The sequence below is a fragment of the Gymnoscopelus microlampas genome (assembly GCF_963454915.1).
Source record: "Gymnoscopelus microlampas genome assembly, chromosome: 19".
Lineage (NCBI taxonomy): Eukaryota > Metazoa > Chordata > Actinopteri > Myctophiformes > Myctophidae > Gymnoscopelus > Gymnoscopelus microlampas.
Window position 1 is genome coordinate 31,936,233 of NC_139956.1, and position 27,144 is coordinate 31,963,376.

Here is a 27,144-nt window from a genome sequence, read left to right on the forward strand (position 1 = left end):
ATTACCGGCTCTCTGTGCTACAAGAGGCAGCAGGTGAAAGCCAGTTCCGTTTTCTAGAAAATAATTTTGCTTGAAGAGATGCTCACAGTTTCAGCCGCAAACCGCAGGAATTTGAAAAAGTATTTGCACACCGTTGCAGCACTTCACCCCCAGTCACTTCAGCAAGAGTTTCAAACCAAAGCAAGCGCGCCGGCATGAGGGAACAAGTCGAGGGACATTAGCTTGGGGGGGGACATTAGCTTGGGGGGGGGGGCGGTTCGAGGGTGACGTCATGACGTTAACTGTCAGTTTTGGCGTAGCTCGAAGAGTATACAAACGTAAAAAAAATGGAACAAGTCGGGGGACATTAGCTTGGGGAGGGCGGGAGGGGGGGGTTCGAGGGTGACAACATGACTTTTAACTGTCAGTTTTGGCGTAGCTCGAAGAGTATACAAATGTAACCAAATGGACTCCTCGGAATTTAACAACTTTGTTCCCCCCATATATTGGCTGCAGTAATCTGATCCCCGGTCAGTCAGTCTATCATACAGTAGCAGCACTTGATTCTAGCAGCCCGAGCCCCGCGGGCATCTAACTTCTTTCACACCCACAGCCAGCCAGCATGCACAGATCAGCTATTTGTTGGGTGTTAGCTTGGCTGACACCTAGTTGAGGAGTTGTGAGAGCAACTGCACGGTCAGCAGAACGGTCAAAGTACAAAAAGTAACAGTACTAAAATGTTTGAAAATAGTCGATCTACAAGCGATCTACAACGCGTCGCATCGCTGTAGATCAGCTATTTTCAAATAGCCTAGGTATAAAATAGGGCTAAAGTGGTTAATGTATGTTTTATAATATAATCATTTATATCTGCTAAGTAACTAGTAACTAAAGTTTTCAAATAATCGTAGTGGAGTAAAAGTACAATATTTGCCTCTGAGATGTAGTGGCGTAGAAGTAAAAGTACTGCAAACTGGAAATACTCCAGTAAAGTAAAAGTACCTCAAAATTGTACTTAAGTACAGTACTTCAGTAAATGTACTTAGTTACTTTACACCACTGCTCCCGTGGAAGTTCACATGCTCCCGACCAACCACCACCACCGTAGTCTATATATAAACTGAGACGCAAAACAATTCAATCATGTTTGTTTTCCTTCCATAAAACTGTGGACCACAGGCCCCAACGCTGGTGGAGTAGCGTATAGGTGATGAAAGCCCACCCAGTGATGCACACAGTCACATGCGCTGCATGCACGTCTCCCTCCCAACACGATTAGATAAACACTGCAGCGTGACGGAATAACAGTTTACAGTCAGTAACAACAAACTGGTCATCGAAACTATAGGGTGGTGTATAACCAAAGACATGTTTTCCTGTGCAGGTGCACGATACCATTCTTTTTTTTCTTTTTCAGTTGCTCGTTTTTTGATCCCAGCTTCCTCAGAGAAAGCAAGGCATGCCAAACACCCTACAAATCACCGCCTCGCCATCATCATCATTACCATCAATGGCCACACCCTGATGCTTCAGCCATATTACCCTGTGTTTCGACTAAACATGTCTGTCCCCAGGATGATTACATTCATTCCACCCCGCCGTTAGATGCATGGCCTTTCCCCTCTCTCTCTCTCCTTCCTCTCCTCCTCTCGCCCAAATACATCCTCCTCTACCTCGCTCTGTAGGCCTATACCTCTCTCTCCTTTGCTTCACCCCCCCCCCCTCCCCTCATGAGAGACACTGACAGGTTGAGATTACACGGCGATCTCTGGCCTCTAGTGGCATGTGTGGGTGCGTGTGCATGTGTGTGTGTGTGTGTGTGTGTGTGTGTGTGCGTGCGTGCGTGCGTGTGTGTGTGTGTGTGAGAGAGAGAAAGAGAGAGAGGTGGGTAGACAGGGGAGTACAGTGGACGTGTATGATGGCGACCATTCAGTGGCTGTCTGAGCAGCTGTTCCCTTCTAATGGATCGTTTTCGCCAAGCTCGTTTCTGACAGGTAAATGCAGCAGACGGTAATAATGTTCTTTCCGGGTGCGTTCCATAATATTAATGTTTCTGTGTACCAGCAGCATCGAGTTGTCTGTGTGCAGGCACTGTCCATTCTGGTGCACAGCAACACCCACCACACACAATTAATGTCATTACCTCCAGCTGTGATTACCTGTCAAAATGAGCCACTGTGAAAAAAGGGGTCTATTACTTTTCCTTTTGCTTTATTTTCCTCTCCTGTGGGTTAATTATTGATATAATCATATCCCCCAAACCATGCTCTTCTCCTCTCTCCACTTCCTCTTCTTGATAATTATTAGCCCCGGTTCTTCCACCTTGATAGTGACCGCGCCACCTTTTCGGCATAAATCAGCCCTCTTCACAAAAGGATCCAATTAAGGCTGACTGCCCTAACAAGTGTCACACTGGGGCGGGCTGTGGTGTAAGGGGGTTTCACTGCAGGTGTTGGAAGTGATGTTAAAATGTCAAGGGCGTGTGCGACCGAGGCGACCGAAGTGATAGTGGCACTGCAGCAAGGGAGGATGGGGAGAGTGTTCTTTTTTTTTAATCTCTACCTCTGTTAGCTTTCCGAATCTTAGAGAGAAACCTGAGTGCCCGCAACATCATAAAACCAATAGGTGCATGGCCATGGAATATAACATGAAGAGAAAAAAAGCCAGCACACTGTAATGTCCTTTTCAAAAGATTTGCTACACAAGCAATGCAAAAAAAAGCACTCTGAATGCTCCAAATCCTGTTTTTCAAGTTAGCCCATTCAATCCGGGAAAACATCTGTGTCATTTTAAGAATTCTTTGGCTATTCAAAAATAGCAGATATACAAGCTCATAGTGTGGCACCGAGTGCCACGCTATGAGCTTGTAGATCTGCTATTTTTGAAAAATATTGAAAATGTGTGCAAATCTTTGAATATATAAGTGAACATTTGTAACTCAAATCTTTGCTTCTGGCGGTCCCTGGAACAGAATATTTTGAGATGGGGGTCCGCGGCCAAATACATATCTATCTTTTTTTCTTCTAAATCCTAACAGTATGTTGCTATGGATAAAGAACCATCTGACATATTGGACTTTGCACTAATCGATCCATGCCGTGGCGACACACATTTGTTTGAGCGGCATACAGTAGGCTGCCAAATGTGACGCTATTGTCGATGGCTGGCTCTGAATCTCCCCTATATTGACCGATTCAGAGCAAACAGATGCTGGCTAAACTGTGCGTGTTTAATAGCCAGATAACAAGTGCAGTTGTTCGGCGGTGCGCTTGGCTCTTCGTGCATGCCGGCCACGCCACAAATGAGCCAGGATCTGACCTCGGGGTCAGACCCCATGCTGTGTAACTTCTCTGGAGAAGATCTAAAACTCCTCCTCTCCCTTTCTGATGGGCTGCTGATTACTGCAGCTGTTCCGGGGGCTTTGAAACCACCATATGGGGTTAGGCCAGGCATGACTTGCATGTAAAAATATGTCAGCTGAGGGCGGATAAATCATTGCCGGCAATGCAGTGGTGTAAAGTAACTAAGTACATTTACTCAAGTACTGTACTTAAGTGCAATTTTGAGGTATTTTTTTTACTTTACTGGAGTATTTCCAATTTTCAGTACTTTTACTTCTACTCATCCTCTACTCATCTACTCTCCACTACATCTCGGCAGAGGCAAATGTTGTACTTTTACTTCACTACAATTATTTGAAAACTTTGGTTGCTAGTTACTTTGTAGATTTGGATTGTCGTTACAAAACATACATTACCCACTTCAGCCCTATATAGATTTCGGCCTTTTGAAAACAGCAGATCTACAAGCTCACAATGCGTCGCGACGCGACGCATTGTGAGCTTGTAGATCTGCTATTTTCAACAGATTTTGAAAACGTGTGAAATGGGACATACTGCGTAATGAGTACTTTCTACTTTTGGTACTTTAAGTACATTTTAATACCAATACTTTGGTACTTTTACTCAAGCACATTTTGAATTCCGGACTTTTACAGCATATTTTTACATTGCAGAATTGATACTTTTACACAGTAAAACAGTTGAGTGCTTTTTCCACCACTGGAAACCACCATATGAGGGCGGCCAGGCATGACTTGCATGTAAAAATTCGTACAGGGCGGATAAAATGATTGGGGGCATGAGGGGGGCCGCCACACAGGCCGAATAATCAAGAGCCCCCCCCAACGCTCAAAGACATCTCCTAATCCCCGCCACTATGTGGTCGAGGGGAGAAAATCACCTCAAAGCCGCGTGTCAGACTGACCGAGCACACATCTCTCCAGACAGCAGGTAATGAGGGTGACAGAGCGGCAGATTGATTGGAAACAAAGTGTGCCAGAGGATTTTTTTTCATGTGGACCTCTCTCCCTTTTGTTTTATTCATCACCCATGTGGCACAAAATCGAGACACACACTAGCCAGAAGGCGACACTCCGCTCTACACATCATTGCACCATGACCAGTGGTGGAAAGTACATGTACTCAAGTGCTGTACTTAAGTACAATTTTGAGGTGTTTGTACTTTACTGGCTTTATTTCCAATAATTTTTACTTCTACTCCACTACATCTCAGAGGCAAATATTGTACTTTTACCCCACTACAATCGGGGATAAATATCCCTACCTGCAGTACAAATGAATGACCGGGGGGGATATCAAAACCAAATCCCAAAAAATCGAACCCTGTGGGAAACCTAACACCAAACTCCAGCGCTCATCCAAAGGGGACTGTGGGGAAAGCCCTCTGGGATGTCTCTCTTCCACTCCACCCTGGCACCCTCTCCTCTTTTTCTGCTTCAGCCCCTGACCCCCAACATTTCTGCGCGTCCTGGACATTCCATCCATCGCCAATTCAGAGCACCGTGTGGTATGTGGTAGGGCTGCACCGTTTATCGAAAGCGATCCCAAATCTACGATTCTTGAAACTTAGCAATTCATCTAATTCAGGGGTGTCAAACTCATTTTGGTGTCCGGGCAAGATTGGTCAAATGGTGACTTGAGGTGGGCAGGAACCAGTTGCGGATGCACATGCGCGCTCACACGCATTCAGTTATACAGCATTGTTTTTCAATCTGTTGTCTTGTCTCAGAAAACAAACAATGCAATTTGTAACAACAATAATAATAATAATAAGGGTAATAATAATAATAATAATAATAATTACCCTTATTATTATTATTATTATTATAATTATTATAAACCATTTTAAGTAGAATAATTACATTTGAAGTTAAACAATACCCTAAGTGGGTGGTTAAATAATTACATTTATAGAACAGTGTAAAGTAACTAATTACATTTACTCAAGTACTGTACCTAAGTACAGATTTGATGTAGTTTTACTTTACTAGAGTATTTCCAATTTCCGGAACTTTCTACTCCACTACATCTCAGTCACTGCTATCTACAGTATATCACTTTAAAAAATGTTTTATGAAGATTAGCTACTTTAATTATTTACATTTACAAAAATAGCAGATCTACAAGCTCATAGTGCCGCACTATGAGCTTGTATATCTGCTATTTTTGAATAGCCAAATAAATCTTAAAATGACACAGATGCTTTCCCAGATTGAATTTAAATACGCTCTGAGTTCAATTAATACTGATGAGGATTTCACTGGGCAAGCTCCTGAGAAATAAAAGAAGCAGCTTTGATACATTTAAACTACCTAGGCTATTACCATTATTATATTTTCAAAAATATCAAATTTACATGGTGTAGCCAGCATGAAAATTCATCTAAATTTCTGCTCCCAGACACCTCTTTGCTTGAACAAACTCAGTTTTCATAACACTGCACTACGTTTGTGTGTGTGTGTGTGTGTGTGAGAGAGAGAGAGAGAGAGAGAGAGAGAGAGAGAGAGAGAGAGAGAGAGAGAGAGAGAGAGAGAGAGAGAGAGAGAGAGAGAGAGAGAGAGAGAGAGAGAGAGAGAGAGAGAGAGAGAGAGAGAGAGAGAGAGAGAGAGAGAGAGAATACATGTCCGTGCTGTGCTGACTCCTGTGTGAGGATCAAAGAGTAGCCTATAGCCATTACTACTCGACTAGTAGTTGAATAGACTCTTAACGAGCCAATCAGCCACAACATTCCACAGCTGGGGAGACAATGGCAGGGCCATCAGAGGTACTCAGCCAAGTAGCAGCGTGTGGGGGAGAGCTGCTTGGCCGCTCTGCGACTCTGTCTGTTAGATGTAGTATCAATTTACTATTTTTAAAAGTATTTCCTGGGCCGCCACGGACCTTTCCGTGGGCCGCAAAACGCCCGCGGGCCGCGAGTTTGACACCGCTGATCTAATTCGTTCAATTGTTGCACCTCACCACTCTCCTCACCATTACACGAAGGGTTAAGAACAGAACCATATAGTACAGCCCATCTCCCCATCCTTCAGGCTCACAGAGGCACGATAAAATCTAAGAGTACATTGCATACCATTTAACCAAAGATATGGTACAGTCAGAGAGGCACAATGAGCAACAAAGACGTTAAGAATTTTATAAAATCATATTTTTCCACCAAAAATCCATGTGATCAATAGTTGTGAGTATTAACCGGGATTACAATATTCATCAGAAAATATCAAAATTATCATTTAAGTCCTAATCGTGCAAACATAGTACAGTTCATTACCATAGAACCTATGGGTATATTTAACGTGATTGTTGAACGTTATAGCTAATGTAATCCTGCTATTATCCATGAGTGACATACATACCATGTCATTTGGGTTGATTATAGTATAGGGCAGTGAAGAAATGCATTTGATTGAAAGACTGGTAGTTTATTTGTCAGACCAACAAAGCACTGATGGTTTCTTGGCAATAGACCACAGTAGGCTCTTCAGCTGGCACTCTAAGCACTAGGACGGCAAGGCAGGGAAGGTAAGGGAAAGCCCCCATGATACTATACTTCATACCGCGTACAGCCACACAAACAGCTGTTGAAGAGTCAATAGCCTTGGCTACTTTTCCAGAAAAAAAAATAAACACCCTGGTTTTCTTTATATAGCCTATATACTGTCATGCCATGTTTATGGTGCAAGCAAGCATCAGCTTGATTCTCTAGTGCAGTGGTTTTCAACCCTTTTCATATCAAGGTCCATTATTCATTGAAAGTTTGAGCCACAGGACCACCATTTGATGAGATTTAGCCTCTCAGACCCAAAACTTAGACAATATTGTTGTCCTTGGATAAGATCGTGTCTACAATTCCATGCTGTGTTGATGTAGGTAGGTATCATCATAGGAGAGATAACAGGCAAACGTTGATCAAAAATAACAATTCTTCTGTGTTCTCTAATTGTGTTACTTCTTGTAAATTAAGCAGGCCTAACATGGAGATGTTTAACACTAATGTAACTCTTGAGAGCTCAAATTAAACCATTTGGTTTCATTTTACACTCTCGGGAGTTCGAAATCTATAAGGGTCCATTTGCATCATTTAGCTGGGGACCACTGGTTGATAACCACTGCTCTAATATTAGCCTGTAGGGCTTCTGATGCAGTCTTCACACATGTCTTCAAATTTTTTATAGCTATGACAGGATGTGCGATATATATAGCACATCATATCCTGTCATAGCTATACAAAAATAAATAAATACAAAATATCCTGTCATAGCTATAGGCTATATGCGTGAATTTTGACCAAGGCTTTGCATTGTAAAACATTCCAACTTGCTTAAAGAGCCCGTGGATAACTTGTATTACTTAGTGAAATAAACAACTCACTGGCAGAGAGCAGACAGGTTGTGAAACATCAAGCATGCGCGTAAACAACCCAAAAGAGAGGAAATAATAACAGACAGGTGAACAGACATAAACAACAATAACATGCATGCCCTACCTTCAACAGCTTTAGAGTCCCATCCTCATCATGCTGCTCTGGTGCGATCAGATCAGATGCTGCTATCACTACACTATCATTTAGGAATGTGTTCTGAGATGCAAATGCATTACATCACCGAGCCCGAAACGCCCATTTGGAAGAGAAACTGTCAGAGAGAGAGAGAGAGAAATGTAGAGCGTTCCTGAGAAGACGCGCAAATAAATAAAACGCGGGTCGCAAGATAGAGAGAAACAGACGCACTGTGGAGTTCCTGGTGCTTGTGGTATGTGTGCGTGAGGGTCTCTCTCTCTCTCTCTCTCTCTCTCTCTCTCTCTCTCTCTCTCTCTCTCTCTCTCTCTCTCTCTCTCTCTCTCTCTCTCTCTCTCTCTCTCTCTCTGTGTGTGTGTGTGTGTGTGTGTGTGTGTGTGTGTGTGTGTGTGTGTGTGTGTGTGTGTGTGTGTGTGTGTGTGTGTGTGTGTGTGTGTGTGTGTGTGTGTGTGTGTGTGTGTGTAAGTAAGCATGCGGGCGCTGGGCACAGCCCACCACTACAAGTTGAGGATGTGTCAGTGTGCGTGCGTGCGTGCGTGCGTGTGTGTGTGTTTGTGTGCGCGTGCATGCGTGCGTGCGTGCGTGTATGTGTGTGTGTGTGTGTGTGTGTGTGTGTGTGTGTGTGTGTGTGTGTGTGTGTGTGTGTGTGTGTGTGTGTGTGTGTGTGTGTGTGTTTGCGCGCGCGCGCAGCTGCAGCACCGGCACTCATGGATGGATCGCTGCTGGAGCGCATGCCACTATATAGCCCATAATGTTCCAGCTTAGCCCTGATACATGACAGTCATATAATATTATATTTTCAGTCATGGATCAACTTAAACATATGTGTTTGAGCTTTCTCCATTTACGGCCCGTACAACTACATAAACGTTCAGATTTCAAATATAAAGTGCTTACCCTATGGCCACGGATGTTGCAATTATGTTCGGCCCCTCAGAAGTACCCGTATCTTCGGTATTGTTCAATAAAAAGCATTTTAATCTGATTGGTGGCCAAAAAATCTCTGTATTTTCGACATGCGTTCAACTACATGACCCTATCGGTTGCGAGGTGTACTGCAATGTGCTTTCTGACACGAGAAAATGGCCAACAATCGGGTTAAAATGCTTTTTATTGAACAATACGGAGGATACGGGTACTTCTGAGAGCCAGAACATAGTTTTAACATCTGTGGCCGTAATGGAAGCACTTTATATTTGAAATCTTATCGTTTTACGGGCCGTAAATGGAGAAAGTGCAAACACCAGGTTGAAGTTCATCCATGACGGTCGTGACAGACGACCGTCGTGTGATCCATGGCCAGATCCAGACCAGCTGTGCTGCAGTGCCACAACAGGCACTAATGAATGCATACTGTGCAACGATACAGTACCTACTACCACGACACGACACGCTTTCATACACTCTTTAAATGAATAGGTAAGTTGACTTTCACGTGTCAAAAATATGAGCTCTGCTTTATTATTTTTTGCCCGTTTGATTTGGGCTGGGTGGGTTGGGTCACACATGTGTTCTCTCTGTGGTGGGAGAGTGAATGAGGCGTTAAGTGTGTGTGTGTGTGTGTGTGTGTGTGTGTGTGTGTGTGTGTGTGTGTGTGTGTGTGTGTGTGTGTGCGTGCGTGTGCGTGTGCGTGTGCGTGAGTGTGAGAGAGAGAGAGAGAGGGGAGAGAGGGGGGGGGAGAGAAAGAGAGACATACAGACACAAAGAGAGAGAGAGTGAGGCACACACACACACACACACACACACACACACACACACACACAGAGAGAGAGAGAGAGAGAGAGAGAGAGAGAGAGACTCCTCCTCGTTCCTCGGTCTGTCTACTGCTCTTAAACCAGGAAGGAACAGGAGCGTGTGTCGTGACTCGTGGTACGTGTGTGTTAGTTGGTATATGAAAATTATTTAGTTATATATTATGTTGTGTCAACACAACTACTTGGCTAACTTATTGATTGCCTTGAAAACTGATTGCTACACGTTCTGCTGCAATAATTTCCATGCTGGCCAGTGGCTGCTGACGTATTTGAATAGGAAAGTGAAACTGAACAGTACAGAACAGTACTAGCCTTGATACAAGACTATGACCGATGACTGTCTTGATCCAAGGCTATAAGTACAGTACAAAACATATAACATTATCATCTCTGGTAGGACATGATAACAACATGTCATCTCTGGCCTAGTTAGGACATGATCATGGTAACAATATGATCAAACATGGTCTAGTAGTTAGAACAATATAACAGGTGATCTCTAGTAGTTATATAACAGTATAACAGGTGATCTCTAGTAGTTAGAACAATATAACAGGTGATCTATAGTAGTTAGAACAATATAACAGGTGATCTCTAGTAGATATAACAATATAACAGTGATCTCTAGTAGTTAGAACGGGATCATCCCTATGTTCCCCGGGTTCTATGTTCCCCCACTAAGGTTAGGGTTAGGGTTAGGTTTAGGTTAGATCCTATGTTCCCCGCTTGGTCCCGTTAGAACAATATAACAGGTGATCTCTAGTAGTTAGAACAATATAACAGGTGATCTCTGGAGTATTTAGGACACACTCGCAATCTTTTTTTTTTCTTTCTTTCTGTTTTTTGCCAACAACGTTAAGGGAAATTATCCATAAAATCCATGATTGAGGATACCAAATGCTAAAAGGACGACTTCACCCATTTTCATTTTCAACCCACCTTCATATACTGTAGTTGACTTGGTCCTCACTAATGCTCATGATAATATGGTACCATTTCTGTCTACTCACTCTGTGTCTCAGAGGAGGGCTGTGGACAGTTCAGAAACCCGCCTACCAGTGACATCATCGGTGGGCAGGCTTGGTCATTTCAAACAAACGTCTTTATTATTTTATCTTTTTATTAATGTGAGAACAATGGCTTCTATAATAGCATGTGTAGTGCCCCAGACAAGACCCGGCCACAACAACTCAGTCGTTTTGCCGAGTGGGAGACTGGGGTTCGATCCCAGCTTGGGTCTAAATCACTACATCTGGCGTAGTCGGCAGGACATGGAGGAGGTTCTCGCATGAGGGAGCGTATCGTGAGCGGAATAGCGTGAAACGCGAGGACGCGCTTCACGCTATTCCGCTCCCAAAAAAAATATTCCGGTCCCAAAATCTGAGGCGGTAGATTTAGTGCCCCAGACAAGACCCAGCCACAACAACTATGCTTAGCTCTATTGGCATTGTAAGTTGTGCGTCAGTTTGCTGAGGGGGAGACTGGGGTTCGATCCCAGCTCGGGTTTAAATCACTACACATGTTAACTCTCCAGGAAGAGAAAGCCTGCAGTTTCCATTACCTTTGATTTCCAATCGATGATATCACTGGTAGGCAGGTTTCTGAACTGTCCACAGCCCTCCTCTGAGACACAGACCGAGTAGACAACGTATGAGTGAGCACCAATTATATGAAAATAGGTTGAAATGGCTGAAGTGGCCCCTTTAATATAATTTATGGCATTTTGTTTCTTCTTATAGGAGCTTCTCAACCTATAGACAACCTGATTTGTGCCTTATTGAGACTGAGTCATAGGCCTGTATCTGTATCTGTGTCTGAGTTGGCCTATAGTATATAGACATTAGATACACTCAAATAACTCAGTTTAGGCTCTTAACAATCGTCTCATAATAGCATCCTACATCCATTTTCCCGCTGATTTCCCGCAGATTCCCGCTGACTGAAACGCAGAGCGAACATTAACCCGCATGCATCATGGACAGCAGGGATGTTGGGGTCTGGCTTGAGGAATGCCTCCAGGCTGCATCTGCACAACATAAGAGCCTCTCCACTGAGGAGGCAACGCCGCTCTACTGCAGTTACAGAGGTGAGCCACAAGATGGTGCAACGTGTTCATTTTCTAATGGAAGTTAACTGTGAGGCTGCATGGGAGCAAGTTGTCATGTTCTGGAGAAATGGGTATATTGTGATTTTTTTGTCCATATTATTTAAAGGTTGCCCATGCCATAATGGAACAGCACCCTGTGTAAAATAAACAAACACAAATCTACAGAAACCACAAGGAAAAAACACAATGTTGATAGGCCTGTCACAATTATTACATAATCGTCTAATCGCAATTATTTGAGATAATCGCAATTATTTTTGCATAATCGTCATAATCATCTACATTTTCAAAAAATAAATAAAACAGAAATAGCAAATAAAACAGAAATAGCAGATCTACAAGCTTACAACGCGTCACTTTGTGACGCGTTGTAAGCTTGTAGATCAGCTATTTCAGCTTTTTTTTTACATGTATAAAATGTAAATACATATTAAATATGTTAATAACATTTGTACATTTAAATTATTTGTCATATCTGCCCTGTGATTTTTGATTACGAAACCTAAAAGGCAAACAGACTTTTTTTATTGTATTCACATGTTCCAATGTTCAACGCCAAACACACAATTAAATCATTAATCGCAATTATTTTAGTGACAATGAATCGGCAACTTAAATTTGTAATCGTGACAGCCCTAAATGTTGAGGGTGTAACATTTCTTTTTTTATTTCTTTTTTATAAGAGTTAACTGAGTAGGCCTATGTCTGATATAGTCTATATAATATCATGACTGAAAAAAAGTATTGTGTAGTTGTCTTGAAGTGTGATTATTAATTCCCAAAGGGGGAATTCACAGCCAGCACAGAAACATCCAAATAGAGATATTACCAGACAGACTGTCCTGTGTCTAAAAAGAAAAGTACTCCTGGTTCAAAGTCGTGTAGCTGCTCTGTACATACATACTATGGGCTTGTTGGAAACCTTTGTATTTGCTTATTAATTCACCTCAAATGCAACATATCTCCAAACAGGAAATACGTTGGTGTGGTCAATGCACAAAGGTCATTGTGGCAAATGAGTATTGATGTGCAGTAGTTTAAAAATATCCTGGATCAATATGTATTGAAAATGTTCTATTTGTGACAACACTAAAACCGATGGCTGCGTGCGCACACAGTACTACAGTGAGTAGTGTGGGGCCTGCAGTATATGCATTGCCCCGCTGAAAAATAAGTGGGTACAGTATATACCTTTATTTGTATACCCTCCACTCATTGTTGTTTATACATGCTCTCTCACACAGACTGCATTGCCAGTTGGAAGAAGGATTGCATCTTTCTCACACACACACACACACACACACACACACACACACACACACACACACACACACACACACACACACACACACACACGCACACACACATATATATATCACAATATATCTCCTTTAGGCATGCAATGGATTCCGTTTGTGTTTACTACTCTTCAGTGTCAGGTCCGGTGGCAATGACCAATACTGTATCTTCCATACATATCCAATGTAGCCTTATCTCTTTAGAGAAGTAGTTAAAAAAAACTTATTTTCTATCAATTACACACCCCATGAAGCATTGAATTCCTTTTTTTGTTTTTGTCGCATTCCTAAGTCAATAATTTGATTACCGGCGGAAAGATGCTAATGTATCCGGTAGGAGACTCAAAGGAGACTATTTGAGTCTCCTACCGGAGAGACCGCCGGTCATCAATTTTTATATTTTTTTGGGTGAACTACTCTTTTAAACTCATTACACCCTATTACATGGATGCTGCTGAATGTATTAACACAAAGTTACGTGCGATAACGTTTTCACCATCAGCCTTAATTCAAAATGTTCTACTATCTCCTCTGTGTGTCTGACACGTCTTCCTGGCAGAGTCCCTGTGTGCGGAGCTCCTCTCTCTGCTCCGGGAGGCCGAGCGGATGAGCTGGCCCTTTGTTCCAGAGAAGTGGCAGTACAAGCAGTCAGTCGGCGCCGCCGATAAGACCAACCTCACTGACCTCATTAGCCAGCACCTGCCTCCACTGCTGGTATAATGAGCTACTCGTCAAAGTACTTTTATAGGTCCCCGGTGGCCCTGGTAGTGTCGTAGAATCACATTAAGGATTCTTTTGGATCTGCACGGTGACAAGCCTCTTTTATTTTAGGTCCCCGTAGAGGTAGATTGGCTTTTTGTGGGTTTAATTGGGGAAAAAATAAATCAATTTCTTGACAGCTTCAGTCATTAAAAGAAAACACACTTTTATCTTACAGACAATTACCTGCTATTCTTGAAGGCATTCATCCTAGCTTGGATTGCCTAATGGGGCGACAGTGAACTTGATAGTGAAGTTTCTTATCTTTTCAGTTGTGAAAGATGCTTTTTTTCTCTCGCTGAGTAGCACTGTTGATTTCGTCGACTAAAACTATGACGAAAAATGTTCTTCGACAACCTTTTTTCACTGACGAAAACTAAATAAAAACTAAGCTGCGATGACTAAAACTAAGACTAAATATATTGACAATATATTGACAGTAAAAAAAATAAAAACTAGGAGCACCCGCCAAAAAATTGGCAAAAAATCCCCCAATATGCTTCTGTTGGTAATCGCTCTTTGGGGCGCTACCCATACGTTTAGCTGTATAGCTCATTTCACGAATGCCCGATCTTTACAAGCAGTACCTCATTGCAAAGGTGACTAGTCGACGATAAAAATGACATAAAACACAATACCAATTGTTTTTATTGAAGGGGAGAAATAATTGACCAAAGTTAAGTTTCCAAACTTTTTGTGGGCAGTTTAGGTATTTTCAGCATGCAACCAAGTGTAAAATCAGCCATTACGACACCATCATGGCCCGCCAAAATACATTTTAGTCGACTAAATCAACTGCAGATAATCTTATGATATTTAGTCGACTAAAACTAGACAAAAACTAAAACATTTCAGATGACTAAAATATGACTAAAACTAAACGGAATGTTATTCAAAAGACTTTGACTAAAACTAAATCAAAATGTGTTGTCAAAATCAACACTGCTGAGTAGAAACTCAAAATTAGGGTTCTGTTGCCTGTGCTGACAGGCTCTGCTGAAGGCGGCCATCTTGGCTCGGGAGGCGCGGTGTGCGTTGGCAGTGATCTTCCTGGTGGACCGTTTCCTGTACTGGACGGACGAATCCAGCCGGCTGCTGAGAATCACCAAGTGTCTCCACAGACGCCACCCCGACGCCCCTGTTGCTCCGCAGCTTGTTATACGACAGGCCAGGGTCTACCTTAATTCTGGTAAGGCAACAGGGCTGAATACTTTGGATTGATCCCAGAACTACTGTAGCCTATAGCACAGAGAGAGTGATCTGTTGTGCTCCTGTGGGGTCAAATGGGTGCACTTTGGGTAGCATAACTTGTGTGTTTTGGTGGATGCTTTTATCCAACGCACCTCTTGGTACACAGTGGTGGATAGTAACTAAGTACATTTACTCAAGTACTGTACTTAAGTACAATTTGGAGTTTTTTTTTTTTACTTTACTGGAGTATTTCCAATTTGCAATACTTTTACTTTTACTACTCCACTACATTCAAATATTGCACTTTTTACTCCACTACAATTATTAGAAAACTTTAGTTACTAGTTACTTTGTAGATTTTGATTATTATTACAAAACCACTTCAGACCTATATACTGTATACAGTAGCCTATTTACATTGGCAATTTGAAAAAAATGACTTAACCTACCTTTAAGTAAAAAATGGAGTACTTCTTCCATCACTGATGGTGCTTTACAGGGCCATAAGCCTTCCATTTCAGGAGGGAGTTGTGTGGTTTCTACTTCTCTGTAGAATCACTCACGACGGTTCCTTACTATATTATGAACAACCGTACTCTATTATTATGCTGTCACCCTAATTGTTATATGCCTAGCGCTTTGTTTGTTTGATTAGGGTGCTACTATAAAATTAATTTAATGAACGATAATCGCCGTCACGCCCACAGGCAAACTGCAGAAGGCAGAGTACATACTGAGCAGACTGATCAACAACAGTGGTGCCACAGGTAGGCTACCTACGACCGCCGTCTTAATTGATCGGTGCTATACAGTATTATGTATCGTCAGAACATTTTTATGTTAATTTTCTTCCCCCACATGCTAGGTTGTTGGGTGTACCACTCTCAAAGCGACAGGGCCCTCGTGCAGGCAGTCAGCATTCAAGTGCGTGGGCTGATCTTGCAGAAGCTAGGTGCGTTCGTTATCTTTGGGAGACAGCGAGGAAAAATGTTTTCCCTGTTTGAGTTGACAAATATCACGGTCACATTTTGTTCATAATTATTATATTATAGTGGCGGAAAAATTATATTATATTCTTAACACTGTCTCAGGCCTGTGGTTGGAGGCTGCAGGATTAATATGGGCTTCCCTGGTTGGTTACTACGCTCTCCCTCAACCTGATAAAAAGGTATACTTTCTGTACTGCTACCACCACGGCTACATATAGTATATGGCCACAAATTGTTACTGTTTATTTATTGTTGAGAATGTATGCTATCTCAGTAGCCCCTCACTTCAAATGTTTTGTGGTTTGTAGATTGTTTTGTTTCTTAGTTAACCTTTACTTTAGAATATGTCCTTCCTTTTAAGAGGCTCCTGTTGTAAATTAGCCTTTCACTACAAAAACTCAATGCATTGTTTTTGTGCATCATTGTACGTCCCATGATGTCAAATAGACAGGAAAGAATACATACTTGGACTCTAGAGCTACTGGGTGCTACAGTAAATGTCTTTCTGAGGTATAATAACGTGTTGTAATAACCGTTCTAGTTCACTGACCAGTATGTTGTGCGTGTGTGTGTGTATGTCTGTGTATTTAATAGGGAATTGGGACATCTCTTGGTGTGTTGGCCAATATATTGGTGTCTATGAATGATGAGGACTTTAATGCGTTTAAGACTAATCCAGACATTGATTTGGTAAGCCTCCTACGAAATTACATTGTGATGTTTTTATTCATTTTACGAAATGTCTTGCTGTATATCATATACGTGTGTGTGTGTGTGTGTGTGTGTGTGTGTGTGTGTGTGTGTGTGTGTGTGTGTGTGTGTGTGTGTGTGTGTGTGTGTGTGTGTGTGTGTGTTTCTCAGTCTCTCCTTGGGGAGCAAGATCACCGTCTACTCTCTGCAGCCGAGGCTGCTAAAATGGCGGTGGTGTACAGTCAATATGCCTCACTGTACGTCTTGACCAATGTGGTAAGTTGTTTTTTATTCATCTTTATTTATGCTTGGTACAGTGGGCAGGTTCACTCACAGAGCAGCTGGATAATTCACTTTCTCACTCACATTTTTCCTGCCCTTACCAGAAATCTTTTGTCGACAAGTGTGCTCCATAAGTTTCCCCCATGCTGCTTTGTATCAGGGGAAAGTCAATATGAAACATTCATTATACTCTCTCTGTCTTTCATTCTATCACTCTCCTTGTCCTGTCTGTCTCTCCTGGTCAACCTCTCACTCCTACCTATCCGCATGCCTCTTATCTGTCTTTCTCCAGGCAGCTCAGGGGACCTGCTTGCTATCCTACAGTTTCTCAACGGAGTGCCCCGTCTCCGAGAGGCGCTCCTTCCTACTGCGTGCGCGAGAGGCCTTTGAGATCGGCCTGCTCACCAAGGCAGAGAGCGAGCTGGTCACCAGCCAACAGGAGCTTCACACCTTCATCAAGGCTGCCTACTCACTGACCGTCGCCAACAGGTGGCTGGGCGGCGCGGCTCCGGACGTGCTGGCACTGGCCACGCTCGCCTGTCAGAAGGCGCTGGGCTGTTTCTACGACTACTGCCGTGCGGATAACCAGGAGAGAGACAGCCTCTGTGCTGAGATCATGCGCCTTATATCCCAAGTCAAACTCCTGCTACGGGTTGAACCGTTCCCCAATTCCGACAAGGGCTCTTTCATCCCCGATAGCTACAGAAACATTCAAGAAAGGCCGGTTCATTTCACTCTGGAGGGTTTCTCCCGGGTGATGGCGAGGTTCCAGAAGTATCACGCGTCACTGTGTGAAGCCGGTCACTCGGACTGTAGGAGGACCAGCGAGAGAAGAGATGGAGACGGTGTATGTATAACTGCGCTGGGGACGACCGTCAGTACGCTGAACGCAGAGTGCACTACTGAAAGCCACAGAGCTGCAAAAGACACTCTGGAGGGAGACCTCCAACCGGCACCTTCATCCATGCTGCGTCCGCCTCAAGAAGACGAGGTCGGCACCACTTTAGGGAGCACCGATGAGCTCAGCTCTTCGTGGCAGAAGTTTTCGTTGAGTAGCTCAGGGTCTCCTCGTCCTAACAGCAGCAGCGGCTATACAGGGAGCTGTGTTTCTGCCAGGGAAAGTAAAGCTAATGTCTCCGATCAGAGCTGTCTGACCACAGAGGTCAGCGAGGATGGGTCTGCCGGCATGGAAGACTCTATCGACGAGAACAGGAGGCGAGACATAGACGGCTCCAAAGCTGACGTCCGTTTTCAGCCGGGCCCAGCGTCCTCTGTGCAGCACGCGACATCCACCTCCAGTCCGGCAAGCGACTCGGATCGGTTTGAATTTCTACAGGCTGCGATAGAGACAGTGGAAACCGACGAAAGTCGGATCGCCGATGTTGCCGCAGGATCGGGAAGCAGTGGATCGATGCGGTCCACATCCCAAAGGAATGTCAGAACCGGCAGCTCTCTCAGTGACAGCCTCGGCTCCCATTCTTCGTGGGAGAAACTCTCCCTCAACACGCACTCTCCCACGAGCGGCATTCTTCATCCAACTGGCTGGTCCAAACCAGGCACGGGCCACTGCAACAACCCACAAAGAGCCAATCAGGCTGTGATGGAGACGTTGGATTATGAAACCAGTGATCCAGCTAATCATCACACAGGCCCCGAATCTGGAGGCTTACCTCCTGGCCATGAGCCTGACGCTAAGGACCCTCATACAACCAATGGTGTAAAGTAACTAAGTACATTTACTCAAGTACTGTACTTAAGTACATTGTTTTGGTATTTTTACTTTACTGGAGTAATTCCAATTTTCAATACTTTTACTTCTACTCCACTGCGTCTCAGAGGCAAATATTGTACTTTTACTCCACTACAATTATTTGAAAACTTACTACTACTAGTTACTTTGCAGGGATAAATTATTATATCATAAAACATACATTAACCACTTTAGCCCTATTTTATACATAGGCTATTTGAAAGTAGCCGATCTACAAGCTAACAAAATGTTTGAAAATAGCCGATCTACAAGCTCACAACGCGTCGCATCGCTACGCGCTGTGGGCTTGTAGATCGGCTATTTTCAAACATTTTAGTACTTTTACTTTTGGTACTTTAAGTATATTTTGATGCCAATACTTTTGTGTTTTACTCAAGTAACATTTTTGAACACAGGCCTTTTACGTGTAACAGAGTATTTCTACATTGTGGTATTGCTACTTTATGACTTAAGTAATATATCTGAGTACTACTGCATACAACCCCACAGCCGAGTCTGAGGCGGTCCGTCGGGATCGGCCGGTGTGCCTCGACTGAAACGTCAACAGAGAGCTCGTTTGAGATGCTGGAGGCGAGCGAGACGGGGACGAAGCCCAGCTCGGCAGAGACGCTCAACAATCCCCCTCATGGAAAGAACCCTTCGTGCTACAGCTGTCTGCAGCAGAGCTTTGTGGGTAGCGTCGACCTCGAGCGACGGTACGTGTTGACGGAGCAGGATCGCCGTGCCCTCCTGGCCGGGGTTTGCCACGACTGTCTGCTGAAGAGGCTACAGAGTGATGAGACCCAATTCAAGCTCAAAACCTACAGAACTGCCTACAGTAAGTTCTTAATGGATTGTTGTTTCTAGGGTTGTATCTAAAAGAAGATCGGGGTTTTGTTTTGTTTGTTTGTTTTTTCAGTTCAATATGGCTGAATTTTCTCACAGACCATGCTATTAGCACAAAAATACAGTTGTGAAACAGACAGGAAAACATCAGACCACACAGGAAATGAACACAATTTGCATGAGGAGCAAACATTTTTTTGCATGCTGCTTTTTCTTGCAACTCCTATACCACAAATATGTTTTACTTAACAGCTTTACCACATAACCACTTATGCCCTGTTTCAAAAATAGCAAAAAAATAGCCTATGTACAAGCTCACAATGCATCTCACCACTTTTTTCTAAACATTCACCTATACCCAAAATGTGGATGCCAGGTTCAAAGTGATTAAAACTCTCCTCTGAAACCTGCAATTCTTCTCTGTGAGTGTCAGTAGCCTCTGTGCACCACGCCATTCATTCATCCCATTTCTTATGTTGAAACTGATTCATTGCATCACTGCGGTATGTCTTCCACAGGTGCCCTTCATCTGAAATTCTCTAGGGCCACGGGGCTGTGGACAGCCAGAGAGACATGCGCGTACATTGGAGAGCTGATGGGCATGGAGGGCAAGCAGAGGACAACGTTGTGGGTACAGTTTCTGCACCAGGAGGAAAGGTTAAGCAGGTAATAGGCATCTACAGCTCAACATACAGTACAGTGTACTAACCCATTGAGACCTGAGGCTGATTCTACAATATGTCTTCTAAAAATACTAAGAGTTTTCTGAAAAAAACGTATGTTGCAATATCAGTGGTGCTCAATTTCTTTCATCTCAAAGACCCCCAGAATTATATGTATTTGGCCGCCGACACCCATCTCAAAATATTTTGTTCCAGGGCCATCAGAAGCAAAGAATTGTGTTCGAAATTTCGCTTTAAAACTTTGATCCCTTAATTCTTTTGAGCAGTTTTTGTTAGCAGTATGTACACAGTTCATGAAAACTCAAAGTCAATAGTAGGGATCAAAGTGTTCCCTACATTTCTTTGAGCAGTATGTATATATATATACTCAAAGATTTGCAGAAATGTTCATGATTTTTCAAAAATATTTTTGAAAGTATAAAATTATGCTTTTTAGCAAAAATCTAAAATGAAACAGATGCTTTCCCGGTTTTAATGCATGGGTTAAAAGAAGAAATAGATATACTTTAAATATATTTGTTTTATCTGTGATCAGATAACTCCACATAGAACCACTTCTTGATTAGAATGTACTTATATTATGTTTTGTAGTTGCAGGCTCAACATACTGCATGTCTGCATGTCATCGATTACACATCATCACATTACATATTATTCTGTGTTGTTGTGTCCTCATCAAGTTATGTGGGGAAAGACTACTTGAGGCCCAAGGGGATTCAGTTCCACCTGAACGACGTGGAGAGACAGATGACGGCCCAGTACTATGTCACCGAGTTCAACAAGAGCCTCTACGACAAGGAGGCCACCGCTCAGATCTTCTTCATTCCCTCTGTGGTTCTGCTGGTGAGAGCAAATCAAGACTGAACTTACTTACTTAGATCGTCTATTTTCAAAGGATTTCATACCTTTGGAAACTTGTAAAATGGGACATTCTGCATAATGAGTACTTGACATTCTAAGTATATTTTGATGCCAATACTTTTGTACTTTTACTCAAGTACATTTTGAATACCGGACTTTTACTTGTAACAGAGTATTTCTAAATGGTGGTATTGATGCTTTTACTCAAGTAGAAAAGGTGAGTACTTCTTCCACCGCGGAACAAAATGCTCAATGTGGTTGCCACTCATGAGGCGGGTCCTAAAAGAGTTCCGTTCATTCAGCTCAGGGAAACCATTGTAGACACAGGCCAGTGTCTAAAAGTTTCCCCAATATGAATGTGTATCTGCCACGACTACTTTAGATTAGCAGCACCCAGTATACATACTGTATGTCTCTGTGGAGGCCAGAGCACAAGGTTGCCTGTAGAGCTACATGAAGAATAGAGTTAGTGCCTTTCCCAAAGACTATAATAACAGTGTTAACAGGCACTGGACATGGAATAAAAGCTCACCATCAATGCATCCTCCTGCAGAGCTGGACATACAAACCAACACACATGGCTTTAGGACATGAGCTGGGCTGAAAGGTTCAGAGATAAATGTAAGATAGCAGAATGATGCCATCACTGCAAGAATAATGGCCTCCTGGCTGCCTTCCTGGCAATGAAGGTCAGATTTACCAAAGGAGCTTGAATTCTGCAGAAAACCGACAAAACATATCAGTAAAATCAACCCCATACCAAATTAACAAAACAAAAGAAACATAGCTGTTGTAAAGAAACCTGCTGGTTATATACATTTGTTGAAAAGTTAAGTTAAGAGTTAAGGGACCACTTCACCCATTTTCAATGGCCCTCACTAATGCTCATTCTAGTAATAATACATCAGATGGCGCTGGTGGGGAACGTGAGTCTGAGACACAGAGTGAGTAGACGGAAGTGGTGCCATATTATATTGAGTATTAGTGAGGACATGTCATTCATTACACTTTGAAGAAAAATAGTTTTGACCCGATGAAGAGCCTTGGCTCGAAAGGTTGTCATTAAATTACATCATTCTTTTTCTTCATAATACTTTCCAACCCAGCACCTCAACCAAGTGAACATCGTTTTTGTATTCATTACACCTTCACATAACCATGATTTTTATTATTCTTAATGGATTTTCATACAGAGCCAGGCAAAAATGATTCTCAAACACTCACCCACGTCTTTTGTGTTTATTCTTGTGGATGAATAGGTGCTGGATGGAGAGGAGATTGTGGGATGCATTACAGTGGAACCTTACATGCTGGGTGACTTTGTCAAACTCACCAACAACACGGTGAAGAAGGACAAGAGGTTTCAGGCCACAGAGTATGGCATCGCCTTCGGACATTTCACCTACCAGTTCTCAAACCGCCAAGAGGTTGTCGTGGACCTGCAAGGTGTGTGTGTGTGTGTGCGTGTGTGTGTGCGTGCGTGCGTGCGTGCGTGCGTGCGTGCGTGTGCGTGCGTGCGCGTGTGTGTGTGCATTCGTGCGTGAGTAGGTGCTTGCTCATTGAAAGAATTCTGATTTGGAGGTCTAAGTATTTACTGTGTGGTAGAGTTCTGCAACATATTTCATTGATAATCCACAGATTTGACAGTGGTTGCCACTTTATCATCACTCTCCTTTGGGGGTTTGAGTGACATTAATGTCGCAAAGTATTGTGAAGTGATGTGAAGGATACAGTAGACGCCAGGGGCAGCAGAGCCCTTGCATATGGCTTTTTAACTCCTAGTGTTACATGTTACGGCTTGTCTGGAAACAACAATCTATTTCACCTATACAATTCAGCAAAAACAGTATCCGCTTACATTTTTGTCAAGAAATAGGCCATTAGGTCAATAGGCCATTTTAACTAGACCCCATTGTCAAAGGATATCTTGGTTCCTGTTATGGTCTGTGAAACTTCCAAAATGTCCATGTAAATTGTAAGATTGACTTTCTAGGCTAAACACCACATTTCAATGTCATTTTAATCATGGCTTTGATTACATTTTCTGGATAGAGATTCATTTTATGAACCGTGATGGAAATGCTTTTGTTGAATAATAGCGACATTTCCTGCTGTCATGCTGAATATGTTCATCACTTGTGATGATGTGCAAATAAGAATGTAATGAAAGGAAATTCACTTTTGTCACATTCGTCCCAACCCCTACGCGGGTACTTGGGAGCTATGATGTTGCTGAGGGGTGTTAAACTGCATTTCAGCAGTGTGAGCCCTGACCAGTGCAGCTATTGGCTCTTGTTCAAAATATCCTTAAAATGACTGCTGTAAATAATTATGTACCTTCCTTAATAATGAGTTTGTTGATCAAGAGTGTGTCTAACTCTGAAAGCTTCATCTTGTTTTGTTGATATTGTTGTTATTGTCTTTCCACAGGTTGGGTGACCGCCAACGGTAAAGGGTTGACCTATTTGACAGACCCCCAGATCCACTCCAACAAGACCCCCAGAGGGCCCTCCAACTTTGCAGACAGGGGCCTCAGGTACTTCCTGGAGGAGCAGCATGGACCAGAGTGCAATGGGATCTGTCAGCTGCTCAAACTGCCCCCGATGTCAAGACTATTACTTTAACTCCTCTGAAAACTGTGGCAGGTGGCGGGGACGCGCGTGCGTGCGTGCACGTGCGTGTGCGTGTTTGTGCGTGCATGTGTGAGACTTGGCTGGTTAATGATGCTTGAACTTAAAGCAGGCTGGTGGTGAAGGCACATTAGAGTAGTGTGCTCTTACCATATGGATGCATCTTTGCCCGTTTCGATTACATGCATGGGTTGCACGCCCCTCATCCTCTTTACGCTCAGCTTCCTTTGTCTCTATAATGCAATCATTTCCAATTGTAATATCATTAGCAAAGATATGCTATTCAAAGTAAATTACTTATACTGTAATGCATGCACGCACACACTCACTCGTGTGCACGCATGCATACACATACATACAGTACACACACAGACCAATGGAGAGCAGATGCATAGATACATGTCCTTAAACCGTTCTCCAATATTGATGGAAACACATGTAGGCTACTGAACACAATCAGACACATTGTATGAAACAGTGCCTATACGTATACGTCTGATGGAAGAATTTGATTGTCATTGCTTTCAGATTAATTTGACTTCATTGTCAATTTTGAAACTTGCACCAAATGACTGGGATGTCATTGTCCAGTGAGGCATTTGTGGTTTGCTACACAATTCAGTGTTATGAAAAATACTGTTTAGTGCTGAAAACGGCATAAATATGGATATGTTCACAAATGTATTTGAATTATTAATTATTGTTGATGTATTACTTTTTAATCGTCTTATGTCATTTTCATTGTCCACACTGTTGAGAATACACAAATGCCTGCAATGTTGCCACAGCTGTATTTGTGTATTGTTAGTATGTGTGACAATAATAATAATACTTTAAAAAAGGAACTACCTATTATTTTATGTTTCTCATAAACTCACGCATAAAACGAAAATTCTAAACTAATGTTGCACTACTGACAGTTGAGTCCACTACTCTAAACTTGTCACCAGAAAGCCATCCTATTGCCCACCAGAGGGTGCTGTGTGAACATGTTAGCTGGTGGAGCTGAGTTGAACATATTGGACATTCTTCTATCTAGACTGTCTTTCAGTCATATCAAACAAAGAACATAACGCTGCTGTCCGGCAGGAACCAGCTAACTCCATTTTTCCGCTTTTGCATTTTTTTCCATAAATCAGGGCCATTGAACACCCTTTACGTCTGTGTGTTGATTAAAAAATGATTGAACCAATTAAAAGTATTAAAAAGTGCTACTGACAAAACCAGCTAACTCCATTAGAACATCAAACTTTCTGCTAAACCAGCTAAGTTCACCAAAGGGGGGTGGAGTTAGCTGGTTTAGCTGACTCCAGGCTCCACCCCCTTTTGACCTCCAACCTCATTGTGAGCTTGGAGGTCCATTCAGCTGTTTTTATCAATGATGAACAAGGTAACCGTCTTCCATGCCGACATCTCGCCACTCCGACTAGTGGCTTCCGCGTGCGGTTAGGGTTAGGGTGAGGGTTAGGTATAGGGTTCGTTAACGTCGGAAAGGCGACATGTCGGAAAGCCGCCATGTAACCGATGAACAAAACCTCCTAACTCCATTTTTGTTTTGTTTTTGTCATTTCCTGAAAAATGAACATTTTGTAGTTAGCTGGTTGCTGCCGGACAGCAGAGATAAATTGGTTCCTCTTTTCTGTTTCTCGCTAGCAAAACCCAGCGGTTTGCTAGATTAGCTGAACACAGCAAATCTAGCAAACCGCTGGGTGGATTGATAGCGCATCAAACGTTGAATGGGTCTCTCTACGACTCTACCGCTCTCTTCAAACTTGAAGGAAACTTGCTGGATGTTCTCTCTGACACAAATAAAAGGCTGTTGAGTCCATGTCTTGGCAAGGGAGGAGATCCCTCCTATCCCTGCTGAACAGGCACCACCATCAACTAGGAGTTACAAGTGCAACAAAAAGGACAGCAATCACTTCTGGTCTTTGTGAAAAGGGCCTGACAGTACTTTCATCACAGTAATATGTGTGTGTGTGTGTGTGTGTGTGTGTGTGTGTGTGTGTGTGTGTGTGTGTGGGGGGGATAGTCATTAACCTGAATAGTCATTAACACAAAGTTGAAGAAATACATAACCATACAGAAATAAAAAGATAATAAATAAATAGATAATTAATAAATAAATAAATAGAGAAATAAATACACTAACAGGTTGATACATAAATAAATAAATAGATTTTAATTTAAATAGATCAAATTAATTAATTAGGAAATAAATGAATACAAAAATAAGTAATTTGTCAAACATAAATACATGTATTTATTTATGTTTTTTTCTATTTCTGTGCATATTTATTTTCAAATTAATCTGCACTTTTATTTCTACATTTATTCATTAATTACTGCATTTGTAAATATGGCAGCTCTGGCCCTCCACAAGGCACTGATAGCCAAAAATAAAAATAAAATAATCAATCATGTGGATACACATGGGAACGTGCGTCTCCGGCCATGTGTATCTTGAGAATTATGTGGTCAGCCTGTGACTTCAGTCTATTCTATGACATAATTATGAAACACTCAGAATTCGTAACATGTCCTTAATGTATCCGTTTGCCTCCTCACGGCACACCATTAGTGCAATTGTCTCCAAATTTGCACAAATATAACATATGGGTTGGGACATTCAATAGGCTAGCTTTCATGTTTTCAACTATCCGATTTTCCTTTAAACTTTGGTTAAAACTGAGATTTCGCCCAACAGAGGGCTACTTACTGCGCATGCGCGCACAAACAAAAACCTGAACCTCTGTCCAATGAAATCGCCTGGGAGGCGTTGTTTGATTCCCATCACCTGGGAGGTGTTTGGGGCACTGATGTGTAGTGTAATACATCAAGGAGTTACTGCGCACGAGTATGCCCGTGCATGCTCGTACCTGTGTTATATTCTGAGACGCGTTCATGTCTCCCGGACAGAAGCAAAGTACAAACGGACTTTGGACATCAAACTGTTAAATAATGCGTTCTCACTGTGTGAGATGCACATTATTTAGGGTTCATTGTCCCTAGTGGGGCCTGTGGATCTCCAGCTCATCTGAATTGTCTTCCCAAGCCTTCATCCTCTTCATCTCCTCCAGAGCTAAAATCTCCTACCCAGTGGCCTGCTGGTTTCCAGCAGTGGTTGTTTTGATGCACACAGATGCATTAAAGCATAACACAGACACTTAGCTAAACACAAAATAAACAACTACAGCACTCTCACAACAATGACTGGTAGCGCAGCTGTCATGGTGTCCATCTCTCTCATGGTGTCTCCCTCTTTTTCAGGTCTTGGAGGATATTTGGATCTAATCTGAAATGATCTTAGTTGAAATGCAGGCAGATGGGCGGACGGACGGACGGACGGTCGCACAAACAGTCTTCTAGAAGGCAAGCCACTTATAGGAGCCACATTGTTAGAAAAAATAAAGGAAGCCAAGATCACTTGTTATTAGTGGTTAGATATAG

The 27,144-nt window shown here is 42.6% G+C and overlaps 2 protein-coding genes across 2 annotated transcripts in view; one reads left to right on the plus strand and one right to left on the minus strand.

The window, feature by feature from the left end:
• LOC311035286 (RAS guanyl-releasing protein 2-like) overlaps positions 1-8,104 on the minus strand; it is a 75,420-nt gene extending 67,316 nt beyond the window's left edge. The window contains exon 1 of the mRNA XM_084043392.1: positions 7,825-8,104. The gene's annotated coding sequence lies outside the window, so the exon portion shown is untranslated. The remainder of the gene's footprint in view (positions 1-7,824) is intronic.
• Positions 8,105-9,663: 1,559 nt separating this feature from the next.
• On the plus strand, positions 9,664-24,627 carry alpk1 (alpha-kinase 1). The gene is made up of 15 exons (XM_084042741.1): positions 9,664-9,723; positions 11,537-11,694; positions 13,573-13,727; positions 14,763-14,961; positions 15,671-15,730; positions 15,829-15,915; positions 16,055-16,131; positions 16,547-16,642; positions 16,814-16,918; positions 17,217-18,641; positions 19,185-19,512; positions 20,039-20,186; positions 20,884-21,046; positions 22,324-22,510; positions 23,495-24,627. Exons 2-15 carry the CDS (start codon positions 11,583-11,585, stop codon positions 23,686-23,688), a joined length of 3,336 nt encoding a protein of 1,111 aa, XP_083898867.1. The 5' UTR covers positions 9,664-9,723; positions 11,537-11,582; the 3' UTR covers positions 23,689-24,627.
• Positions 24,628-27,144: the final 2,517 nt, after the last annotated feature.

Excerpts from the sequence above, each read along its gene's own strand:
- alpk1 (XM_084042741.1), top strand. The coding sequence starts at position 11,583 with ATGGACAGCAGGGATGTTGGGGTCTGGCTTGAGGAATGCCTCCAGGCT. Across the intron at positions 14,962-15,670 it reads CAGGGTCTACCTTAATTCTG|GCAAACTGCAGAAGGCAGAG; the intron begins GTAAGGCAACAG and ends TCACGCCCACAG. Across the intron at positions 16,643-16,813 it reads CTAATCCAGACATTGATTTG|TCTCTCCTTGGGGAGCAAGA; the intron begins GTAAGCCTCCTA and ends TGTGTTTCTCAG.